This window comes from Onychomys torridus, chromosome 20 (genome assembly GCF_903995425.1).
Source record: "Onychomys torridus chromosome 20, mOncTor1.1, whole genome shotgun sequence".
NCBI lineage: Eukaryota > Metazoa > Chordata > Mammalia > Rodentia > Cricetidae > Onychomys > Onychomys torridus.
The window spans coordinates 48,130,991-48,157,443 of NC_050462.1; the positions used below are offsets into that span (position 1 = coordinate 48,130,991).

General features: G+C 35.8%; 3 protein-coding genes across 3 annotated transcripts; 1 reads left to right on the forward strand and 2 right to left on the reverse strand.

The window, feature by feature from the left end:
- Positions 1 to 637: 637 nt before the first annotated feature.
- LOC118571117 (olfactory receptor 6C1-like) lies at positions 638 to 1,576 on the reverse strand. The gene is given in 1 exon segment (XM_036170030.1): positions 638 to 1,576. A coding segment is annotated over 1 exon segment (939 nt).
- A 10,105-nt stretch (positions 1,577 to 11,681) lies between these two features.
- LOC118571085 (olfactory receptor 6C3-like) lies at positions 11,682 to 12,638 on the reverse strand. The gene has a single exon (XM_036169987.1). It carries the CDS (start codon positions 12,618 to 12,620, stop codon positions 11,682 to 11,684), a length of 939 nt encoding a protein of 312 aa, XP_036025880.1. The 5' UTR covers positions 12,621 to 12,638.
- A 9,069-nt stretch (positions 12,639 to 21,707) lies between these two features.
- LOC118571089 (olfactory receptor 6C6) lies at positions 21,708 to 22,658 on the forward strand. The gene has a single exon (XM_036169991.1). The coding sequence runs from the start codon at positions 21,711 to 21,713 to the stop codon at positions 22,656 to 22,658; it is 948 nt and encodes a 315-aa protein (XP_036025884.1). The 5' UTR covers positions 21,708 to 21,710.
- Positions 22,659 to 26,453: the final 3,795 nt, after the last annotated feature.

Here is a 26,453-nt window from a genome sequence, read left to right on the forward strand (position 1 = left end):
CAGACCATGGACATCATCATGGCCCTTGGTGGCAGCATAGGTCTGGGACATCAACATAGCCTCCAGGCAAGGAAGCTACTTTTGCAGACTATTGGTACTATTGGTGACTGCAGACTCACAGTTGAGAAAGAAAGTCATAGAAGGCTTCTGTGACCCCTCCCCCCAAAATAAGAGGACATAAATTTAAAAGAGAGCAAGGACTGGCATATGGTTGAGTTTGGCAGGAAAAAATGAAAGGGAGAAATTATGTAATTACCCTAAAATCTCAAAATAAAAAGTTTTAGGAACCATCATTTTTAATGTTCAGTAAATAGTGTATATTAATGTTTATAAATATCTCTCCCACTTCTAGAACAATATTTTTATGAATATAACTGATACCACATTAATACCTGTAAAATTAATAAAACTAAAAAAATAAATGTAATCCAATATTAGAAAAGAAAAATGTTAGAAATTCTTAGGAAAGCAATTTTAATTGGTTGACTAAAAATTACATAAACAGTTTATTAAACTCTTAGAAAAAAAGAATGAATAAGAACTGGGGGCCATATTGATATAAGCAGGCCATTAACATCTTCTATTTCATTATTTGAACTGGCCTTTAATGTGCCTCTCACCCACAGGCCACATCATTTCATGTACTTGTGAAAAATACCATTTTCCTTGCCATGTTCATAAAGGCTTGCTTGACTTGCTGATTCCTCAGGCTATAAATGAAGGGGTTTAGCATGGGAGCTACTGAAGTATTTAGTATGGCAACTCCCTTGGTCAAAGATGCTCTTTCTGATGCTGAGGGCTTAATGTACATAAAAATTCAGCTTCCATAAGAGATGGAGATGACAATCATGTGGGAAGAACACGTGGAAAAGGCCTTTGTCCTCTGACTAGCAGAAGGAATCTTCACAATTGTTCTGATGATATATGTGTAGGACAGAAATATTAATGCCAAAGTGAACATTAGGGTAAAGACAGCACAGGAAAACCCCATCTTCTCCAGGAATTTTGTATCTGAACAGGAAAGTTGCAGCAGGGGGAAATAATCACAGGTATAGTGATCAATGATGTTGGACCCACAGTAATCAAGGTGTAGGAGCAACATGAGTGCAGGGAAGATGATTAGGAAAGAGACCAGCCAGCAGGCAAAGACAAGCATTGTGCAGACTTTCTGACTCATGATGGTCAGGTAGTGCAGGGGCTTGCAGATGGCAACATAACGATCATAGGACATGGCAGCCAGAAGATAAAATTCAGTGACTCCCAAAAGGATGAAAAAAAATAACTGAGCTATACAATTGTTGAAGGAAATGGTTTTATCCCCTGAGATAATGGTGCCCAGGAACTTGGGTATAGTGACAGTCGTGAAGGACACTTCTAATACAGAGAAATTCCTGAGGAAGAAATACATGGGGGTCTGGAGCTGGGAATCCAGCAGGGTGAGAGTGATGATGGTCAAGTTCCCTGTGATGCTGAGTGTGTAGGTGATGAAGAGAAAGATGAAGATCACAACCTGGAGCTTAGGGTCGTCTGTTAACCCCAGAAGAATAAACTCTGTGGTTTCTGTATGGTTTCCCATTCTGCAGTTACTTTTTTTTCTTCTGCCAAATCTAAAGGCAAAACCAGAAAGAATCAAGTAGATTGAGGATTAGTAAAAATGAAAACAAGGAGCTGTCATATTGAAGTAGTATGCTGTTTTCACCTTTAAGGGACATTTAAAGCCATTCAATACTAATGATTCTTTAATTACCTTTCTTGAAACAGAGAACAACTCCACTTCAAGGCAGTTTGAAAGACAGTTAAGTATCAAACTATGATGCAATAAATATTCATCTCAATGAGAATGGAAATTATGAAAAATATTTTGGTGAAGACGTGAAGAGAAAAGTACTCTAAAATATTTCAGTAGTGATGTTGGCTTAGTACAAGTAGTATGATAACAGAATGGAGGTTCCTGCAAATGAGAACTGTGGATTTAGTATATAGTCTAGTGGCCTTGTTCCAAAGTATGTATCCAACTAATGATATCACAAAGAAGTGGGATGATTCTTCAGCTGATATACATCCAGGAAAGATTAAGGATACCTAGTATTGATTGATTGAGTCTGAACCACTTACTAGCCTAAAAATCAGTTAACCCTCTTTGATAATTACCTCATCTTGTAAATATACAGTTTCTTCTGCAGACAAGTCCATATCAAAGGACAATTTTAAGTTATAAGTGTTAATATGTGTGAAACATTATAAGATTATAAATACATGTGCATGATTGTGTTTATGTTTAGCCCAGTGTAATGTCAACAAAATTACCTTTTTCTCACTCCTTTATTGCCATGGCATTAGAAGTGATACTTGCTGTTCACATGCATAAGACCTTATACTCATAGACACCAATCTACTCCACTTAGACGACAATGTTGTCACTTCCCATCAACGATCATATTACTTGGTACATTTACAGAAGGACAGATTTGATTATCAAAGCTATTTTAATACATCTTGTGCTTAGTTTAATTTTAGCTGAAAGGAAGGATATACCCAGTTGATACTGACTTTAATCATTGTTGTTATCATTCTCTTCTTTATGCTGCCACATGTGAGTTTATTGGAGTTGTTACAATACCGGAAGATTTAACTTTTGCATAATGATTTTTATTGTTTGGTTTCCTGTATTCTGGAGCTCTTTTTGGGTCCTACTAAATAGAGTATTTTATTCTTTAAACGTAAATTATAATTATTCAAATCACAGACTGTGAAAAGTGTTCGAAGTATGTTTAAAATAATCATAATACTGAAACTTCTGATTTATTGCTCCTAAAACTGTAAGAGTCACATGCTGACATTTGAAAACACTGAGACACTTTTTCCCCACTGTATGTCATAATCGTAAAATGTATCATTGTTGATGAATAAATGTACTTTTAGAATTAAAAATAAGTAAATGCATATCATTAGATTAGTACTATTTTGGAAGTGAAAATCCTCTTTTATCCTCTTTTAATGTTGTATCTACTTTTCTTATTCTATGTACTTTGATTTGAACATTTTACAGGTAGCAATGCAATTATTCATTTTCCTCTTACGAGTTAGAGCTATGAAGGAATGCAGGGAGAATTGTAAAGAAATGTCTTAGTAGCTGTTGGTAAATATCCCTTCCTTCCATTAACATTTTTGTACCAGTCCTCAAAGACCAGAAAAACAGGCTTAAGGAAACCTCGACATGGCTTGTTTTCAGTAGGTGATCAAATGTCCAGCTCTAGGGCTGTTTTGATACATTTTCATGTAAAAACATTTGTGAAAACTCAATGGGTTGTAGCCACTTGTCAACTAAATGGGTTTGTTACAAACTTTAAAAATTCGTGGATTTCTAGACCATTAAAATGTTCCAAGGATGTGTTTGATCTGAGAGTAAAGATTATGTCCAAACATTTAATTCATCTCTTTAAGTTCAAAATGTTAAGTGAGTTAGGTTACTTTTTATTTTTTTTAAAGATGAATATATGTAAACAGAGTTCTGTCTGCAGGTAAACCTGATGCCAGAGAGGGCATCAGATCTCCTTACAGATGCTTGTGAGTTGCCATGTGACTGCTGGGAATTGAACTGAGGATCTCTGGAAGAGCAGCCAGCTCTCTTAACTGCTGAGTCATCTCTCCAGCCCAGGGTTAAGTTATTAACATCTCATTTCCTTCCACCCATTTCATCAAATTTACTTCATACTTGCCTTTTAAAGAATCTGAGATGAATTCCTTGAACAATTCAATGTAACAATTAACAATGATAATTTTTGTTCAGTATCATGATTACAATTAATCTTCAGGATTTCATTATGAAAATATACCCAAATTGTGCCCTTCCCAAGTCTCTACAATGAAATAAACAACAACAATGACCCTTGAAATAAACTAGGTAAAGTATGGGCAATTCATATAATATTCATGGGGAGAAAACTGTATTAAAGGATATATTAGAGTTGAAAGGTTAAAGGATGCTCTTTTGAGAGACACATTAGGGAGTTTGACTAGTTGCATTTTAGTTTTGATATGTGTGTTTGAATACTGTTAATAATATTTCATGATGCCCTGGATGATCATTTACCTCCATGATACACTGACTTTGAAAGGCCAGTTTTTTCTCAAGTTTTCCTGCATTTATCCATTTTTTTCTTTAGTCAAACATCATTAAATGTAACTTATTAGAAAAATTACACAGAGGACATCTCCAAACATATTTTGTTGATCACATTGTCTTCATTATTTATGCATTCAAATTTTAAAGAATTGTTCATAATGTTGGTGAATGATGGATAGGAAAGAATAACTGTTTCATTCAAGGCATGGGTAATATCTAGCTCATCTTCAAATCTCAAATTATATAAAAGTACTCTCTATAATAAAGTTGGATGGATAGGGAGGTAGAGAGGATCTAGGATGAGTTGGTAGAGGGGAAAGAATATGATCAAATATATTATGTGCAAAAGATTTAAATACCTAAGTAAGTAAACAATAAAAATATTCTTATATCAGTATTATCACTGCAGGGTCTAGGTCATACCATAAGGGTTCTTTAGAGAATTTTTGTTTACTTGGATTTAGCAGATTCCTCAGGAGAACTCACTGAGTGACTATACTTATTTTTATTAAATTCTCTTTTTGCTATTTTCATAGTTACTTATGCAAATCTTTCCAGGAAATATGAACAGAGTACATTAATAACTTTAAATAATGATGTACAGGATCAATTTCAATATTAATATTCATATATAGAGAAGAAAACTAAGAGAAAGAGAGTTTATCAGGCCACATTTAATAGCTTGATAGATACTAGCACTACTGTCCAGAAACGTTTTTGAAAATGAAAAAAGAAACTCTGATCCATTAATAATAATGGTAGTAGAGAAACAAAAAGCAAACTGAAAGGTTGAATTTCACAGAACTGCTAGAGAAGTAATAATAATACTTCATGAAGGTTTATTTAGTTATATACCAATAGATTATGTATTTCCTTATGTATACTTCATTTAAAAAATGTTCCAAATAGAGAATTTGGAACAAGTATCTAACCTCACACTTTTAGTTCATTACCTAGTCATCTACAAAGAAAACACAGAAGAAAAATGAAATAATAATATTATTATCTTAAAACACTATTGATTTCTGATTTAAGATATTATAAAATCAGTTAACATCATAGGAAGCATGTGGCTTGGTCTTTTTTTTTTTTTTTTTTTTTTTTTTTGAGACAGGGTTTCTCTGTGTAGTTTTGGTGCCTGTCCTGGATCTCACTCTATAGACTAGGCTGGCCTCAAACTCACAGAGATCCGCCTGCCTCTGCCTCCTGAGTGCTAGGATCAAAGGCATGCACCACCACCGCCCAGAGTGGCTTTGTTTTGAAAGAGGTTATTATAATTTTTAACTCAAGTGGACTACTTAATGCATTTATAACTTTTAATGAGGTAGTTTCTTTAAAAACAAAATTTCTCTGTTCAAAATAGAGTTGAAATTTCAAGAATGTTTTTGAAAATTGAGATTTTTATAAATAATTGTGTTCCAAAAATTCTGTAGCAACTAGGAATGGCTGTGCTATTATTTTCCTTTCAGTTGAAATGATTTCTCAATTTTGACAGTATATTCATAGTAGTAACGATTCATTAAAGGCATTATTTCACTGATCAGAAACTTGTATATTTGATTTAATTATTTTCACATATTTCTGAAACTTTTATTCTTATTCTCAAATGAAGCATTGGGGTTCAGATTTGATAACTATCATTAATTTATACAACTAGCAAATGTCAAATATCAATAGATTCCCTAAAATTAAAGGATATTTCTTCAAAATAACACTTGTCTATAAAATGTGGAATGAGAATTGTGGACATAATAAATTTTTGCTTTTAATCAACAGAAAATACATAAATTGACATAAGTAATCATGCCACATTTCAAAATATAATTACAGTAAATCTTAAGTTTGATAAAGTTGAGCTCTGAAATGATGTTTGATTTTGAGAGGCTTGCACTGCCCTTTTTATGTCCAACTTACCTGTGACTTTCATACAGCTTCTCAGAACTGCTGGCATGGTGGAAGTATCGTCCATTCTATTTCATTAAATAGTCCCCACCCCAGGTAACTATTTAGGGTTTCAATGTAAAGGGTTTCTTCTATGTTTTCTCATTTTATCCAAAGTGGGTTTGTTCTTTTGGTTACTGAGAGATGAGAAGGAGTGAAGGTAGAAATTGAAACAGTTTCAGGAGATGTTTTAAACAAAATAACCATGGCTTGCTAACATACTTTATGCCACATGGAGTACTAAAGTTTTACCCATTCACTCTGCAATTGGCTCAAGGGACCAATTCAGTGAATCAAAATAGCCAGCAGAGGAATGTACACAAAGCACAAGGGACTGTCAAGCATAATAGCATTAGTATCAAAATTGGAAAAAGAAGATTGGGGTACAGTGTCCAGTGAGAGTAAGGTCACTAATAAAGAAGGAAGTCATGCTGATTTTCATGTAGTTTGAATTCAGCCTACCTTTAAGAATTTTGACTACATTAAAACATCTTATACTTTGTGCCTTTTTGTCTCTACTCATTTATTCAATAATAATGAATTAGTGTTATAATTCATGTGTCAAACATAATATTAGGACCATTTTCCTTGAGGAGGCTATAAATATAGTATTTTGCCAATGTTAGATTATTTTTTAAGGTCCAATATTACTGTGTAAGAATTTAGCAAATGCTATCCAAAACATTAAAATAGAACATAAATAGAGGTTTTTGATTGTCTTGCTTGTTTTTTATTTTTTAAAATTATTTATTTTTATTTTTGAGATTATAATGTAATTGTATCATTCCCCCCTCCCCTTCCCTTTCCTCCCTCCATACCCAACCATATATCCCTGCTTGCTCTCTTCCAAATTTGTGGCCTTTTTCTTCATTAATTATTGTTACAAACATATATGTAAGGGGATATACATTTATATATTCCTAAATACATGTGTACCACATGCCATGGAAGTCAGAAGAAGATGATGGCACCCTTGGAACTGGAGTTACAGATGGTTGTGAGCCACCATGTGTGTGTTGGGAATTGAACTCAGGTCCTCTGCAAGAGCAGCAGTGCTCTTAACCACTAAGCCATCTTGGCACATGCACTTCAACAGTGTAGCATACTCCATAATTTTAATTGGTTTTTAAAATATTTAGTATATTTTAAGCAGATTTCCAGGCTAAATAATAGTAATAGTGGGTACCTAAATATTTATCATCGAGGATAATGGGAATCGAAAAGGTTTAACAGAACAGGGAATGAAGCAATGGGAGAGGGGAGAGACATTGGTGGAGTTAATCAAAATGAAGAGAGTACAAAAAAGACATATGGAAATCTGCTACCTTATAACCAATTAAAAAGTACAACTTATATAAAACAAAAATTGAAGGGAGATACTCCATATGGCTGGGAAAAAAAACCTGACCCCAGAAGCTATATGAAAACACTCGTGCCAGGGTGAGCCATGGGGCAGCCAGTACTGAGGTCAGGGAGTGTGCAAGCAGCCTGGAGCTCCCAATAGGGCCTGTCCTAGGCCAGCCAGCAGGCACCCAGCATGGAGCCACTACACCCATGCTGCTTGCCATGCTGGGAGGGAAGAGTGAGAGGCGGCAGTACTGCCCACAGGCTACAAGCACAAAGGTTGAGCCAGGCAAGGCTCAGGGTGCAGACATCAAGGGCTGGGGTGTGTGTGAGTGGCATCCAGGAGCTTGCACAGAACCTGCCCCCAGACACCCTACCTAGCCACATCACCCTGACTCTGGGCAACAGCAGCATATCTGAGACAAGTCTTGTCACTGGTGCAGTGTTTATAGTGCTTCAGAAACCAGAGCTCCCAATAGGGCCTCTCCTAGGCCAGCCAATAGGCACCCAGCATGGAGCCACTACACCCATGCACTAAACTACCCTAATTGTCATCATAGAACCTACATTCAGTAACTGATGGAAGCAGATGCAGTGATCCACAACCAAACACTGGGCTGAGCTCCTAGACTACAGTTGAAGAGAGGGAGGAGGGATCACAGGAGCAAGTGAGGTCAAGATCATGACAGGGAAAATCATGGAGACAGCTGACCTAAGCTGGTAGGAGCTCATGGACTCTGGCCTGTCAGCTGGGGAACATGCATGGGACTGAACTAGATCCTCTGAGTGTGGATGACAGTTATGTGGCTATATCTGTTTGGGGAGCCCCTGGTAACGGGACCAGGACTTATCCTGGGTGCATGAAATGGCTTTTTGGAACACTTTCCTTAGGGTGGGATACCTTGTCAGCCTTGACACAGTGGGGAGGGGCTTAGTCCTGCCTCAATATAGTTTGCCAGACTTTGTTGAGTGGCCTTACCCTCTCTGAGGAGTGGATGGGGGGTGGGATGGGAGAAGGTGGAGGACAGGAGAAGGGGAGGGAGGGGAAACTGGGATTGGCATGTAAAATGAAAAAAACTTTTTTTTTAAAAATTAAAAAAAAGAAAAGAAAAGAAACCAGAGGCCTTGAACCAGACCAACCACTCATTGTAATGAATATTTGCATGTAAAGCCATTTGGGCAATATATATATAAAACATACTGAAATGAATATTCAGTCGAGAGGCGAGAATGATGGAGGAACGGAGCAGTGAGTACACAGTGGAGAGAGGCAGAACTAGAGACACAATGGTAGCGACAGGTGTGAGAGAAGGCTCCAGTGAATGGGGGAGCATGTCCTTGCTGAATTGGGCTTATTGGGTGGTGTGCAACAGTCTGGGGCTTGTGCAGACTCAGCCCCAAACATGCTGATCATTCTGGTTCTGAACGATGACAGTATGTCCAAGACAAAGAATTGTTCATTTTCTGGATTGGACCTCCTCCAAAGACCTCTATGGTCTATGTGGCCCCTGGAGGCCTCTTTGGCATCCATGGTCCACTGTTTCAAGCAGTGTTGAAGGGCAATGTTCATGTGGATGTCTGGGGTGCTACAGCAGTCAGAGGCTGTGTTCATGTCAGTGGCTCGTGTTACCACTGAAGGTCATGCTGTCCATAGTCTGTCATGCTATCTGAAGCCATGTTGATATCTATGCACCCTGCTGGCACTGAGGGTCATGTCTGGATCTGTAGCCCTGCTGCAGCTGCGGCCTATGTTAATATCTCTGACCTGTGCTACCACCAAAGGCCGTGTGGATGTCTGTGGTCTATGCTGCCGCTGTGGGCCATGATGGTGTCTGTGTCCCTTACTGTGGCAGAGGGTTATGTTAAGTCCATGGTCTGTACTGCCACTATGACCATACTGAGGTCTGTTGTACATGCTGATGCCAGAGACCGTGTGGATATCTGTGGTCCATGCTGTCACCAGAAACCATGATCTGTACTCCTGCTGACTGCAAAAGGCAAGGAAGCTACTTTTGGCATTGTATTGTTGACTACAGACTCACAGTTGAGGAAGAGGGGCACAGAAGGCTTCTGTGACAACCCATATCCCTCCCCCAACTTTCTCCATAACAGCCTAGACAGAAAGCCATCAAAGAGAAATCTTAAAAATTGTGATAAGGATGCTGAAGTGTAGCTGTATACAACTGATCAAGTCTGTTGGGGTTTTGAGTGGGGAAGGACTCGGTTTTCTGTAAGGGGCTGGCCACTGGGAGTTTGACCATGTGAGTTTATGTGCAACATAAGTTAAATTTGGGTTTTCTTTCACTTTTTAAAATATTCTTTTTCTTTTTCTTTTTTTGTGGGGTGAGGTCACATCATAAGGGTTGGGGAAAGACTTGGGAGGATTGGGAAGTGATGTGAAATTCCTGAATAATAAATAAAAATTATGTAAAAATTAAAAGAAAAGAAAATGCCAGTGCCATAATACCAGTGATACTTACAAGCTTTTTGGTAACGATTTCCCCCAGAGACCCCCATATAACATACTCTTGCCATTCCTTTTGGTTGTACACTAGAATTAGATGATACCATATCAGTTAGCTTTCAGGGTCCTGCATGATGCTTTGTAGGCCACAAGGAGAGAAAGGATATTAACAGTCTTTCCCAGATGTGAATCTAATGATCTATACGACCAATTTTTCAGGCAAGATATGACTACTTCACTACTACTAGGGATAACCAACTGTTTTCACAATGTAAACCTTGTCAAAATCCTATGGCAAGAAAATACTGGACTCTTGTGGGGGGACTGAATGTTGTTGCTTAGCTAAATTGACACAGCGTTAAGTTGGTTTTTACCTATTTGCCTTAACACTCATAGAAAATGCTTCTAGCAGCCTTAATCAGAAAAATATTCTCTTTCCAGTGTATCATGGTAAATGTAAATAATCATGGCTCCATAAAGTTCTGAGAATAAGTGATGAATGAGTGCTGAGCCCCTAAAAGAGATTTATACCATTCCCACTAAGGCTCAGGACTCCATGTGTGTACCTGGACACACTGGACAATAACAACAACATCACATAAACACACATATAAAACGGGAGATAAATAAAACTAGATCTAACACATGATTTCAGCAAATCTAGGAAATAAAAATATTGTGAACTTGAAATTATAAGTAGAAAATATTTGTATATTCAATAAGTGAAGAATTAGCCAGATAAGTTACATAGCTTGAAAAATAATGTTTGTTGTAGATTATTTGATATATTTTATGTAGCTACTGTTTCATTAGTAATATGGAAGAGAAAATTTAAGCATATGCTTATTAAAACAGTGATACCTCTAAAAAACAAAATATGAAATATTTTTATTAAGAATAACGAGCAAGGAAATTTATATTTTATAGATACTAGTTTTTATCCAGAATTTTATTCATACTTTAAATTTTTTAATTTTAAAAAAATTGTAAGATTATAATATAATCACAACATTTCTCTCTTTCCTTTCCTCCCTCCAAAGCCTCCCATATACCCTCTCCACTCTCCTTTAAATTCATGGCCCCTTTTTTCATTGTTAGAGTATGCATGCTCATACATGTGCATGTGTGAGTGTGTGTGTGTGTGTGTGTGTGTGTGTGTGTGTGTGTGTATGTGTGTGTGTCTGTGTGTATTCATAAATATAACCTATTAAGTCCATAGTCCATATGATGTTACTTGTATGTATATTTTCAGGGTCAACCATTTGGCACAGAAATTTAACCAGATTTAAAGGTATGGTCAAGCCTGTGATCCCAGCTACTTGGGAGGCACCCAGGCAGTGGGACCCAGACCTATCCTTAGTGCATGACCTGGCTGTTTGGAACCTTAGGCTTACACAGGGACACTTTGCTCAGCCTGGAAGGAGGGGACTGGACCTGCCTGAACTAAATCCACCAGGTTGAATTGAATCCCCAGGGGAGTCTTGGCCCTGGAGGAGATGGGAATGGAGGGGAGGGGCTAGGGGGAAGGTGAGGGTGGGGGCGGGAGTGGGGAGGACAGGGGAACCCATGGCTGATGTGTGAAATTAAAACACAAATATAATAAAAAAAAGAGAATAGATTACAAGAAATGATGAGAGACTCAGGCAAGCCTGGGCTACAGAGAGCAAGCACAAGAGCAAGAGAGTGAGAGAGAACGCATCATTGAGACAGACATTGTGAGATCAGCACTGATAACAGAGGATTTAAAATTTTCTTAATTTTTATAAAATATTTGCAACAGCAACACTTCACATTAGCACATTGTTTTCATTTGTTTCTGTCAAAAGCTACTTTATGAACTAAGTCTTTGAAGGCTTGTTTTACTTGCTGGTTCCTCAAGGAATAAATAAAAGGGTTCAACATGGGAGCAATCGAAGTGCTGAGAACAGCTACTGTTTTGGTCAGTGATGCCCTTTCTTTTGCAGAAGGTTTCACATAGATAAATATGCAGCTTCCGTAAGACATGGAGATGACAATCATGTGAGAGGAACAGGTGGAGAAAGCCTTTTTCCTCTGACTGGCAGATGGAAATCTTAAAATAGTTCTGATAATATACATGTAAGATAAAATCACCAGTGCCAATGTGAACAGCAAAGTAAACAGAGCAAAGTAGAAACCAATCACTTCTAGGAGCCTAGTATCTGAGCAAGACAGTTGTAAGAGGGGAAAATAGTCACAACAGAAATGATCGATGACATTAGAAGCACAGAAATCTAACTTGAGGACCAGCATGAGTGGTGGGAAAATGGTCAGAAATCCTGCTAGCCATGAGGCAAGGACAAGAAGGGTGCAAACTTTCTGGTTCATCATGATGGTGTAATGCAGTGGTTTGCAGATGGCGACATAGCGATCATAAGACATAGCAGTTAGAAGAAAAAATTCTGTCACACCAATGAAGATGAAGAAAAATAACTGAGCCAAACAGTTGTTATAGGAAATGGTCTTGACTTGAGTAATTATTGATGCCAAAAATCTGGGGATGGAAACACTGGTGAATGTAATTTCTAAGAAGGAGAAATTCCGGAGGAAGAAGTACATAGGAGTCTTTAAATGAGAGTCTAGCAAGGTGAGGATGATGATGATGAAGTTTCCAGTGATACTTAATATGTAGGTTATTAATAAAAAGATGAAAATTATTACCTGAAGCTCTCTGTTGTCTGATATTCCCAAGAGCACAAACTCCGTAATTACTGTATAGTTTTTCATACTGATTTTCTCTTTTAATAAAATGCATTGATGAAAAAGACATCAAAGAGTTTATTTAATGAGGTGGAATTGAAATGTTTGTATATTGACATTATCATCTCCAACAAAATGATGCATTGACTCTCTTTTTCTGTAAAAATTACAACACGGGCATTTTCTGTCTTTCATTTAACATTTAGATAATCATTATTGTCTTCCTTTAAAAATACATGTATAAATGTCATTAATTTATCATCATAGCATGCAGGTCAAAGCTAATACTTGTTAATTACCATCAAAATAGAGACTGTACACATATACTATATTGAATAGGGAAATATACTTATGGATTCATGTTTAAAATTTCCTTATTAATATTTTTGTATGAAAACTGTGCTTATACTCAAAATTTCTGTATGTGTAATACAGCTTTAAGAGACAGATTACCTCCATAGTAATTATTGACTTCACCTGTAATTTGAATGCTGTTCTGAAATATCTGCTTGGGAAGCACATATATTGCTTTCCGTTTTTAAGATTGTATGCTTTTAGAATTGAAATATCTAATATTTAGAGTCAATTTTGACGCCACTTGAAACTTACAGAATTTAATTAATAGAATTCAATGAACAAATTTACAATTATAATGAATAGTATTGTAAAAATTTTAACTCTTACAAAATTGTTTTATATATAATCACAAATACCTGTGCTTGCACCCACAGTCATAGGACTATTGTTATGTTGGTTATAAGAAGAGGAAAAATTAATCACAGAGCTAGAAAAGAGAAATATAATACTATAATAAATTATGCATTTGTGTGATTATCATAAGTAATAGTTTAATTAATGATGAACTTTTTAATATTTACTTTGTATCTTTATCCTTACTTTTTTGAGAACAAAAGGAAGTTCATGAGGAAGTTTTTTCTTTTTTGCAAAAATATTGCTTCTCTTCTTGAAGACTGACTGTTCAGAATAAATAAAAAATTATTAGCTTTGCTTTATTGAAATTATAAGATGTAAGATACATCATTTCTATCTGTTCAATACTAACACACAACAAACAATATACTGTTTGTGGCGTAAGTTCTCAATTATTATGTCATATTGCTGTCTTTGTATAGCAGGAACTGGACTCTGGGCAAGAGGAGATTATTAAAAATGGTAATGGGCATTTCCCCTTTTCCACATAGTATTTTGATAGTCAATATTGTCTTCGTTTATAAAATGCATATAGCTGTCACTAGTTATCATTAAACATGCATGTCAAAAGCCACCTTGTTATTAACGTTTGAGAAATGGTTGAACTATATATTAAACGTGCATCTAAAAATAAATGCTAGAATGATTGAGTTCTCCAATTCTTTTGAGTTAATGAAGTTTTAAATAACATACAAAACAAATTTATTTAAAACACAGAACATTCTTTTCTTATATTGTATAACTAACACCCATTGGAAAGGTGATTTCAAATTTTCCTTTATTTTCTTAAAATATAAAATATATTTTATAATTTTTTGGCATTCAGCTAAAAGTTGCTTCTATTATTATATAAACCCTTTAGCATAGATTAATCACATGCTTAACTGAAAGATTTTTAATAGTCTCACTTAGAAGTAAAATTGCTCTCTCTCTCTCTGCATTGTGTGTGTGTGTGTGTGTGTGTGTGTGTGTGTGTGTGTGTGTGTAGGGAGGGTCTTACTATATAGCTCTGGCTGGCCTAGAACTCACTGTGTAGACCAAACTGGCTTTGAACTCATGGAAATCTGATTGCCTCTGTATATAATGTTCTTAATTCTTCCATATGAACAGAAATATGCTGGAACTCGACTATAAATCTGTTTTAAATCATTACAATTCTTTAATTCAGGGAATAGTGGGTGGCACATTTTAAAGTTCTCTGCAGAAGGTAAAGAATGAATATTACTTAAGAATTAGACAATTGTACCTTCTGTGGTCACTACAAATCCCTGAGAGACTAGTTTGGAGGAAGAAAGGAAGCAAGCAGAGGCTAGCTAATTCAGGAGATGTAACGCGGTCATGAACTACCTGTCTGGAAATCACAGCGATACAGGGAGATGAAAGCTGAGGCAATCAACCTGCTTTCCCTTCAGCCAAACTTCATTTTCCTAATAAACACATGGACTCTTCACTCGGGAGATAATTTATTCTCAATTATCTTGGGGTTGGTTATCTGAGTGAACTAATCTACAATGGGCCATTTGTTGAGGGTAGTATCTTTATTTTATTCACCTGTGTATCTCAAGGGACCAGAGAAGGTGAGCAATTAATGAAATCATTTAATATCCTTACATATAAGCAAACTTTATTTGCTGCTGGTGAGAATACAACACGTTGTATCCATTATGGAAATCAATATGGAGTTTTCTCATAAAACTAGTACATTACCCAACCATATAATTCCTTGGCATGTATCTAAATAATTCTAAATCCTACCACAAAGATACTTGAATGTTCTTGTTATTTTTTTTCTCAATTCATAATACCAAGGAAATGGAACCAACTTAGTTGTTCAGCAACAGATAAATGTATGGTACACTCACACAATGGAATTTTATTTAACCATAAATAAATATTAAATAGTGAAGTTTGTAGAAAAAATTGATCTGAAAATTATTATATTGAGTAAAATAACTCAGGCTCATGGGAAAAAAACAAACATTGAATGCTCTCAGGCATATACTATTTTAATTTTTATATATGTGAATACATATAACGCACTCATTCATTCATATATGGCTGTTGTTGTGTGTCTAGGCCATGTAACTAGTAAGGGTACCACAAGAGGTGAGAAGGGGGTTTTAAAGACACAGAAAATGGAAATAGAATATATGTGACATAAAAGGAAAGAGGCCTAGCAGAGAAAAAAGGGTACAGGTTGGGGGTTGGTTGGGAAAGAAGCAGGGAGGAAGATAAAAATGCAAATTATGTGTGCAAATACCATAACAAAACCAATTACTGGTGTTCAAATTTAAAAAATAAAACTTTATTTTTATTAAAAAGATAAAATTCAAACTAACACATAAATATGAGATGCAAGTGTATATTCAATAGTGCACAGTAGTATAAAGGGACATACATACAGAGTGGTCATTATATTTTCCACCTGACTCCTATTTTCTTTATAGTTTAAATTACCCAGTTTAATGCTCTATAATATAGCCTATGTGACACTTTGTATATTTACTCAGAAACTAACTCTCTCTTTCTCTCTAATATATATATATATAATTTTGGTAGGGGAGATAGAGGACCAAGTATATAAATATATGTAGTATATAATGTTGGTAGGAGATAGAGGACCAAGTTTATAAATATATGTAGTATATAATGTTGGTAGGAGATAGAGGACCAAGTTTATAAATATATGTAGTATATAATATTGGTAGGGTAGATAGGACCAAGTAAGAGTTTAGTGTATATATGTTTTAAAATTTTTATATTTTCCAAAATAGATATTGAGTATATTTTATTATTTTCTTTGTTCATCAATTGCTTTTGTCCTATTTATCCATAAGATACATTTCTGTGCATTAATAGTTAACTTTTAAAATTAATTTTGTATGCTATCAAACAAATAGTGCTTCATCGCAGAAGTTTCCAATGTATGTTGTTATTCTTGGTCCTCCTTCATTCCTTGCCCATTCTCGTTCCATTACCCCATTATCCTACAGTCCCATTCTGACCTACCTTTTCCCAAGAGAGTCTTCCTCCAGCTTACATGTCATGTGTTCCATGGTCCTTCCATTTCTGTATTAGCTTACTGTTCTTTTAAATCATTAACAACCTAAGGAAAACTAGACATGGGTTTCTTAATTTAACCTTCTCAATTTCAGTTACAGCAGAGGAATTGTAGACTACCCACATCTGGTGAATCATTCTTTTTAAAACCAATCCAGGTCTGAAAAATAGTCCATTTTAACCAGAATGTTACAGCAGATGTAGAAACAGATATTTTTATATGAGTAAAAGGTCATCAGCATTTACAATATGTATAGCCCTTGCCTGCAAATTCTGTGTGTAGAATGTTTTGTGTAATTATATCCACATTGCAAAACTATAAGTGTAGACTTCTTCCAACAGAAAATGGGACACCATGTAAATATCCATTACTAGAATACTGGATGTATGCACTACATTTAGTAAAATCCTAAACGCAATTGCATATACATATGTTTGAAATATGTTGTATAGAACTGATGAAGGATGGAGCCCTCAGAGTCCATCATCTATTCTAACTTGGAGTCTTTTATGTTTCAAAATGGAGTTTGGGGCTTTTTTCTAGTTCTATGAAGAATGCCATTTGGATTTTGAGTGTAGATTGCTTTTGGCAATATAGCTATTTCTATAACATCAGTTCTGTTCATCTATAATCATGGGAAGTCCTTCCATCTTTTTCAAGTTATCTTCTTCAATTTATTTCTTTCATATCTTGATCCTATTTACATGATGTATATCTTTGTCTTCCCATTTCATTGTATTTTTCTAACAATCTCTAACAGCTAATTCTCTCACTCTTGTAAACATGGTTATAGCTGTTAATCTTTTACCTCTCTCCAATGAAAAGGATCTCAAAAGGCCAGAAGGGACTGATCTCTAAAATCCTGACAAGGTGATACAGCATGCAGGCCAGTTCTGGGTGCACCTTTAGAATAAAGCTTGTTTTAATTGGAAAACTATTTTTTCAATGTCTTTAGGGATATATATTATTACTTATATGTATTTTTCAAGGCTGATCACTTAGTATTGGCTGCAGATTCAGATGAGAAGGGAGATGGGTAGGATTTAGGAGGAGTTGGGGGGAATGGAAATCATAATCAGAACATATTGTATGAAAAAACTATTTTCAATAAAATAAAAATATAAAATAGTTTTTTATTTTTCATATACAAATACTGTGTTTATATAATTTTCACCTTTAAAACTGTCTTGGGGAAATCAATTTTGCAACTGCTTTCAGTAATAGAGATTTTAGATGGACACAGGAGTCAAAGCCAGATCCTTTTTCTCCATTGTCATATCCTGATTTGAAATTGGCCTATGCTGCTTTATATCCTTTATAGTTCTTCTAGCACCAGATGGAGGAAGTTCTTGCATCAGACAGAGGAAGAATGGAAAGAAGAAAAGACAGATAAAAGAATTAAGCATAGCTGCAAGGAGAACAACCCAAGACCGAGAAGCACATTCAAGCTTCTTGCAATATTCAGCCACTGACATCGCAGTTGGCATGCAGCTCCCGCATTGCTGGTGTGGGGTGATTCACTATTTGGAAAGTGATGAGAGGTTTCCCCAGAAACAGCACCCCTAAGTCAAGCTTGTACTTTCTCTCTTCTTCCTCTTCTGCACTTCTCAACCACTGTGTTACAAATGTGCAGGTACCGTGTCATCAAACAATCTTAGGTGCTATGCAAACACCTGGCAGCTATAGAGTAATATAATTGATTTTCTTAGTTGAATTTTTCTCATTCTTATTAGTTCTTTGGGGATTTCATGCAATGTATTTTGATTATATTCACCCCCTTTCCTGACTCATCTATGATCCATTCCCTACACACACACACACACACACACACACACACACACACACACACACACACACACACGATTTTGTGTCCTCCCTTTTCATTTTTGAATAGATCAAATACTGTACTTGGTTGTATGGCGTTCACTCTAGAGTGACGAGTATACCAGGAGTCATACCCTTAAAGAAAAGTAATGCTCACAAGAGATAACAATTACAAATAGCTCCTTAGCTAGGGGTTGGACTTCATGCCTACCTTACCTCTCCATGCTGGAGTTTTTGTCTGTCCTGAGCCTGCACAGGTCTCTAGCATACTATCTCACCTGCTGTGAACTCACATGTGTATGTGTCATGTGGTGTACAGAAATAGTTTCCCTGTAGTCATCCAATGCTTCTGACTCTTACACTCTTTCTTCTCTGTCTTCCACAATGATCTCTGAGCCTTAGAAGGATGGTATGCGATACACATTTTTCTGTTCAATGATAAATATTCAGCAGTCTACTATTATCTGCACCTTGACCAGTTATAGGTCTTTGTGTCTATCACTATCTGAGAATTTATCAGTTCACTAATCTATGGTTATTATGATGTCACTAGCAGTAAATTTAATACTGTGTCCATTTAACAGAACCGTAGTGATAGGTCCTCCCTCTATAAGTAGCCCCAGTAAACTCAGTTCCCTAAGTCAGACCCTGGTTTGTCATTGGTGCTCCATAAGGAGGGGTTATATATTTGTTACCTCTAAATAGAGAAAGAGTTCTTTTAACACCAAGTTGTAAAAAGTAGCAGTAAATTTATTCTGCTGTACTGGGATAAAATTAGGTATGTAAACCAACATAATGGAGCATGGAGCCTAGAATTGCACAAATATTGTCAACAAATATTCAACAAGCATGCCAAAAATATAAAATGTGTAAAAGATAGATTTTTCGCAGGGCAGTGGTGGCGCACACCTTTAATCCCAGTACTCGGGAGTAAGAGGCAGGTGGATCTTTGTGAGTTCAAGGCCAGCATGGGCTACCGAGCAAGATCCAGGAAAGGTGCAAAGCTACACAGAGAAACCCTGTCTTGAAAAAAAAACAAAAAAAAAAAATGGATTTTTCAAATAAATGGTGTTGGAAAAGGTGAATATCCACAAAAAGTACATTAATATGTACTTGGTTTACACCACAAACAAAAATCAACTCTAAGTGGATTATATAAATATAATACCTAGCATTTTAAAAGTCTTATACGAAAACATGGAGGTCAACTTTACATTGATCTTCTTTATTTAAATTTTTTCTTTGATTCTTATTTCTGTGCAGGGTTTCTTTGTCTGCATGTGTGTCTGTATATTATGTGTGTGGTGTCCATGGAGACAAGAAGGTGCTGGCCCACCTGGACTGGAGTTACATACTGTTCTGAGGTCATATGGGTGCTAGGATTAAAATCCAAGTCCTTCAGAAGAACAACCAGTATTCTTAACCAAGAGCCATCTTTCTAGCCCCAATGACACTGTTTTTAATGATGATTTGAATGACATGATACCAAAATACAAGAACAAAAACCAAAATAGATAAGTAAGATTACACCAAAGTAAAAAATGAATAAATAAAGAAAACACCAACAGGATTAAAAGACAGTCTGTAGAAGTATAGAATGTGTTTGAAATCATAGAATCCAACAGGGGCTAATTTTGAAAATACATAGCAACTACAATGAACTGTTGCTGCTCCTGATACATTTTCTTGATTTTTCTAAGTTATTTACGACTCCTATGGGATGCTTTTTCTAAATCCTTGACTAAGACTAGACTACTGTGGTATCTTTTATTATTAATAATGAGTATTTTGTAACAAAGACTAGACTACTGTGGTATCTTTTATTATTAATAATGAGTATTTTGTAACAGTAATCCCCAGAGAAGATTTGTAATTTTAGTAGATTCCCTTGAGTTGGTAAGAAGTGGGAAATGGTAGAACCAGAGCATTATAAGTGCACAATTGGCTATGAGGCATCTCTTTGTTGTAAGAGTTGTGTATATTTCAGAAATGATTTCAGATTCTTCTTATGACTCCCGATTTTTACTTCATCTTGAAGAATGACATCTAATTGGAGGATTGGGATGATAGATATCTCAACACTAAGAATGAGATTTCACAAAATTCAGCCTGTCAGATGGCACATGTGAATATTACCATCGTAATCTCAAGTTTCCACAGTAAATGTGAAATTGAAGGAATGTGAAAATTCTTTATGGAAGTATACCATGTATTGTGCCTCTTCTGACAAAAATAGAGTGAATATTTCTACTGGATAGTAAAATAACAATCACCTAAACAATTGAAATTGTCTTTAATTGACAAAGCAGGATGATTGATAGACATGAAAAGGTGAGTCCATGCTGATTTTAAATTAACTTTGTTATATAAAACTAAGGCTAATGCACAGCAAGTCCAATTAAGGGAACTGTATTTGGAGTATTGAATTCTTATATTTTATGAAATGTCTTAAAGGGTAAATATTTTGAGGTTATGTGTTAACAGATTAATGTATTTTATTTTTATACCTACTTCTATATTTGTTTTTCTTTGACTGTTTTAGAAAGTGGTGTAAAGATTCTGTAATAATCAGTTCTTATTTGGTGATATCATAATTCTAAGTCTACACCATTCAGAAATGACTAATATCTAGCAATCTTTTCACATATGAATGCTAAGGATAATAGGAAAATGAAAAGTAAACATTTGCTTGATGAAAACTAAAGCCTGAGTATCTTCAGAAGCCAAATTTAAAATAATTCACTAATACTGATTTTTGGAAAATCCATTGTTTGGTAAAGCATTGTTTCTCCCCCAAAATTGGTTCATAAAAGTAGTATAGGCAAAGGAAAACAATATTAATAAGACAAATGAAAAAGGAATAAAAATAGCAAAGAAGGAAATTTAGGGAACTCATTTAAAAGGCAGAGAGCACCAACTGCTTACTCAACACCAAACTGTCCACCCTGAAATCAGATACACAAGTAACATTATACAGACTGAGCAGATTGTACTTACATATTTAGAATTAAACATGTATTTAAGAAAAAGTCTACAAATTTGAAAGAGAGCAAGGGGGTCGGATACATGGGAAGGTTTAGAGAGAGTAAAGGGAAAGGGAAAATATTGTAATTATACTATAATTTCAAAAAATATGTTTTAAAAAGTCCACAAATAAGCTAGAGCCAGGGGCACGGCTTGTAATCCAGGCTCAAGCAGCGGGACCAGAACCTTATGGCTTGCTTGATAACAGAGGATATTTGGAAGTGAATGTGTTAATTTGCACTTATGCAAATTAATGAGAGAAAAATACTATTCCATTTCAAGGGTGGAAGTGTTTTATGTGAAGAATGTTGAACACAAAAAGTCTAGGACAATTTTGTAATTAACCTATGGCATATAATTATGTGCAACCTGAAATTTCAGGTTAGAAAACATTTGCAAATGATGTATCTCCTATTCTGCGTTAGTGTAGGTATATAAATTCTAATGCACATAAAATATTTTATTTGTTTTTGGTTCTCTAAGGCTTACAAAAGAGGATGAAGAATCAATCAGTGGAACTTGACTTCATTCTTTTAGGATTGACAGATGACCCACAATTGCAAATTGTGGTTTTTCTGTTTCTCTTTCTCAATTATATGATGAGTCTGATGGGGAACTTAATCATTGTGCTCCTCACCCTGCTGGACCCTCGCCTCAAGACTCCAATGTACTTCTTTCTCCGTAATTTCTCCTTTTTGGAAATCATATTCACGACAGTGTGTATTCCCAGATTCTTGACAACCATTGTGACTGGAGACAAAACTATTTCTTATAATAATTGTGCAGCTCAGTTGTTTTTTATTCTTTTGTTGGGTGTCACAGAATTTTATCTCCTGGCTGCCATGTCCTATGACCGCTATGTTGCCATCTGCAGACCATTGCATTACCCGATCATCATGAACAGCCGAGTTTGCCACCAACTTGTCATCAGTTCCTGGGTGACTGGGTTCTTAATCATTTTCCCCCCATTGGCCATGGGTCTGAAGCTGGATTTCTGTGATTCCAGAATAATTGATCATTTTATGTGTGAAACGTCTCCTATCCTACAGATCTCCTGCACAGACACTCATGTCCTAGAAATGATGTCCTTTGTCTTGGCTGTAGTGACACTTGTAGTCACACTGGTCCTAGTGAGTCTCTCTTACACTTTCATCATTAAGACTATTATGAATTTCCCTTCCGCACAACAAAGAACCAAAGCCTTTTCCACCTGCACTTCTCACATGATTGTTGTCTCCATAACGTATGGCAGTTGCATCTTTATGTATATTAAGCCATCTGCAAGGGAGAGAGTAACCGTGTCCAAAGGTGTAGCTTTGCTATACACTTCAATTGCTCCTCTTCTGAATCCCTTCATTTATACGCTAAGAAACCAGCAGGTGAAAGAAGTCTTCTGGGATGTGTTACAAAGACTGCGTTTTTCAAATCACAGCTTAAAATTGTGATATAGACTGCAACCACACATTTAAAATGGAAAATCTATTTAATATATTTTTTTATTATTTTTGTGTTTTCTTATGTCAGCAGTTACTTCATATGTGGGATATTTTTCCTGAAGAACCCTGTAACTCACTTCTACTTTACATTCTACTTTTCCTTGAAAGATTGTACTCCATGATAACTAACTTCCTCCAATTCCTTTCTGAAAGTATTTTTATGAGTATATATTATTATTACATACCTATTTCCAGAAACCATTGTATTGAACAAAATAAACTTTGTATATTAGCAATTTTCTATGTGTGATTTATTATTTGATTGAACATCAATGTAATATATGTCTATAATATCTAACCATGGGAGACACTCATTGGTCTTCAAAATCTATAAAGGACACAAACGCTTAAACCAAATATTATTATATGGTGCTAAATTATCATTGTATGAAATGTCTCAAAAATATTGTGGGACAGATGGGGTGACTTTTGTGGAATTTCAAGGAAAAATCTTTCAAGAGAATATAATCATGCCAAGGTGAAAAAATACATATATAACAACAATTAATGTAAAAAATAGGATGTGAATTTGAAAGAGAGCAAGGAGGAGTATATAAGGTTTGGAAAGAGGGAAGGTAGGAGAGAAATGTAATCTCAAAACATAAGGAAATCATTTTTAAAATTAAAAAATATAGGATAGAATACAAGAACATGCGCATTCTACAAGGGTACTAAACAACTCTACGCCTTGGAAAGTGAGCATAACTAATAGCTAAAAGGGCCTCTAAGAACTTATCTGGAGAAGACTCAAGATGATTTGGTGGTAAAAAAACAAAACAAAACAAAACAAAACAAAACAAAACAAAACAAAACCCTTCCCATGCCAGTGTGAGTGCTTGAGTTTGATTCCCAGAATCCATGGTGAGAATTTATCCCCAAGAATTTTCCTCTAGCATCCATACATGAGCACTCATGTACTTCACACCCCCACCTCACAGACACAACTCCCTTACCGGACACTCTCACCTTACCAGACACTCTCTCAGTACAGACTAGGCCAGATTTTCTGTCCTAATTTCTCCAGGTATTACATAGGACATATGCAACCTACACAGTTGTTCAGTGGTTCCACTCTATTAAGACTGTGTGCCACTCAGTAAAAGATAGCACCTGGACTTCTAAAGACACAAAGATGCCTGTCTCACAATCCCCTTAATGTAATAATGAAGGCAAAAGCAACTATGAGGTGGCAGAGGTGAATGGATCAAAATGTGACAGGATCTATTATTCAGTAAAGTGTGTGGATTTAAGTCTATCATGTCAATAATTTCCAAATATCTAAAATATTTTTATTTTGCTTGAATTATAGTGCATTTGATTTGTGGTACAAATGTTATATTAAATATATGACCATATTTCCAAATAATCAAATCATATATTTTTGACCTCACACATTTTACACTTATTTGTGATATTCCAAGTTATTATTTCAGGTGTTTCTTAGTTGAGATATCTGGCATATATCATTATATATTTAATATGCACCTTCTGTCTTGAAGCATAGTCTGTACATAGTTCTTACAATTAGAGAAGTCATTGAAAGTGTGTGCAGGATGGACACTTGAGTATTTAACTTTTAATTTTAGAGAGATTATCCCTGTAAAATATCAGACATAGTCTGTATTAGAGATGGGGCTGATGAAGGTCATTGGTCTAAAGTATTTGTAAATTTTCAGGCAATATGTAAACATAACAGTGGGTCTAGCATACAGATAGTCAGATCAATTAAAGTGAAGAAAAGAAGCTTAATTAAAAATTAAGATTGTGAAGCTAATCACGTGATTGTTATCAAGTTATTTAAAATTGTTTGTAACCATCTTATAAACCATTTAAGACACACACAGAAATAACCTAAATGTTATTGTTCCCAAATGGGATTAAATAGTTCAAGCAGTGACTCAATGGGAACCAAAATGTATTAAATACTGATATTATACAATGTTTTTAGAAAGATATAATTATTTTTGTTTCTATTCTGGCTTGATAAATGCTGAGACATACCCTATCTTCCACCTGTCGTTTATTTTGTTTTTTAACCCTTTAAGTCATCCACTTAGCGCATAGGTGAACAAAACATGGTGTTCCCCCTTCATCTCTCACCTCTTCCAGACCGAGTCCATTGAGCTCAGAGTCATGGTTTCCTGGGGTCCAGGTTACTGTAATTACTGTTCCTATGAGTGTAAGGCTTTAGGGTTATTTCTCTGATACTTGTCTGTATGCTTCCATTTATAAGGCAGAACAAGGAAAAAATTGTTTTACTTCATTGGAGTGATTTTCTTAACTATGAACTATCTAGTTTATTGATTTGGAATATTTTATTAACTAATGTGATAATATAATCAGAACTTTCTGCCTTGCCTCACAATTCCTAAATACTTGGAGCTTCATACCATGAGACAGAGCCTGCACTCTTTTTATAGTATGACATAAATGGCTATTCTCATGTTTCAGGCTTTAGAACTGAGCTGCTCATTCTCCCAGCAATTCTGAAGGGATTATTACTCAATAAAACAGAAAAGTTATTCGTTTGCACTCTCAGTGAATTTATTACCAACTGTATTTGTTCAACTGAGCTCCCCAAAAGCACATCCACAGTCTTAAAGGAGTACATGAAAATCACATCAATAATTCTTTTTGCCTTAGCAATTTTATTCTGTCTCGTACAACAACAGCTGTATTGCTTTGAATTAACACAATTTGCTGTGGGATGTCTTTCTGTATGCTGTGAATATGTGTTGTTTGATTGGATGATAAATAAAGCCATTTGGCCTATGGCAGGGAAGGATGGAGCCAGGCAGGAAAATCCAAGGGAGATAGTGAAAGGAGAATGGAGAGGAAGGAGACACCAGCTGCCACCAGGAAAAACAAGATGTAAAAATACTGGTAAGCAACAGCCACATGGCAACTTATAGATTAATAAAAATGGGTTAAGTTATAAGAGATAGCTAGCAAGAAGCCTGCCTTAGGCCATGCAATTGGTAATTAATATTAATCCTCTGAATGATTATTTTATAAGTGGCCATGGGACCACGGGAGTGGGCGGAACCAGAGGAACGTGGGACCATGGGGCCAGAGCAGGACCAGAGAAACCTTCTGACTACATTTGGTTGCCCAACATGTTGGCTCAAGTTTCCACCTAAAACCTGAGAAAGATTTAAAAAAAAGATTCTAAACAGAGCTAAAGACTGCTGTGGGATGTTCTGTATGTCAAATGTGTTGCTCTGATTGGTTAATAAATAAAACACTGATTGGCCAGTAGCCAGGCAGAAAATATAGGCGGGAAAAGCAGAGAGGAGAATTCTGGAAAGTGGAAGGCTGAGGCAGAGAGACACTGCCAGCTGCTGTCATGACAAGCAATGTGTAAAGATACCAGTAAGCCACAAGCCACGTGGCAAAGTATAGATTAATAGAAATGGGTTAATTTAAGATAGAAGAAGTAGATAACAAGATGCCTGCCATGGCCATACAGTTTGTAAGTAATATAAGTCTCTGTGTGTTTACTTGGTTGGGTCTGAGCACCTGCAGGTCTGGCTGGTGAGAAAGATTTGTCCTAACTGTGGGCAAGACAGGACCAGGAAAACTCTAGCTACAAAAGAGAGCTTCCTAGTTGTGTTTTAGGCAAGCCATGAGCTACAGTATGGTGGGTTTGTGGTGTGTGAGTTTGAACAGAGCATGGCAGATTCTTGCCATAGTACATAGTAGTGTCTCCAAGCCACACAGCATGCTGCATGGCAGATTTACTAG

What these genes read in the sequence shown, in the direction of transcription:
- LOC118571089 (XM_036169991.1), top strand. Translation starts at nt 21,711, where the DNA reads ATGAAGAATCAATCAGTGGAACTTGACTTCATTCTTTTAGGATTGACA.
- LOC118571085 (XM_036169987.1), bottom strand. Translation starts at nt 12,620, where the DNA reads ATGAAAAACTATACAGTAATTACGGAGTTTGTGCTCTTGGGAATATCA.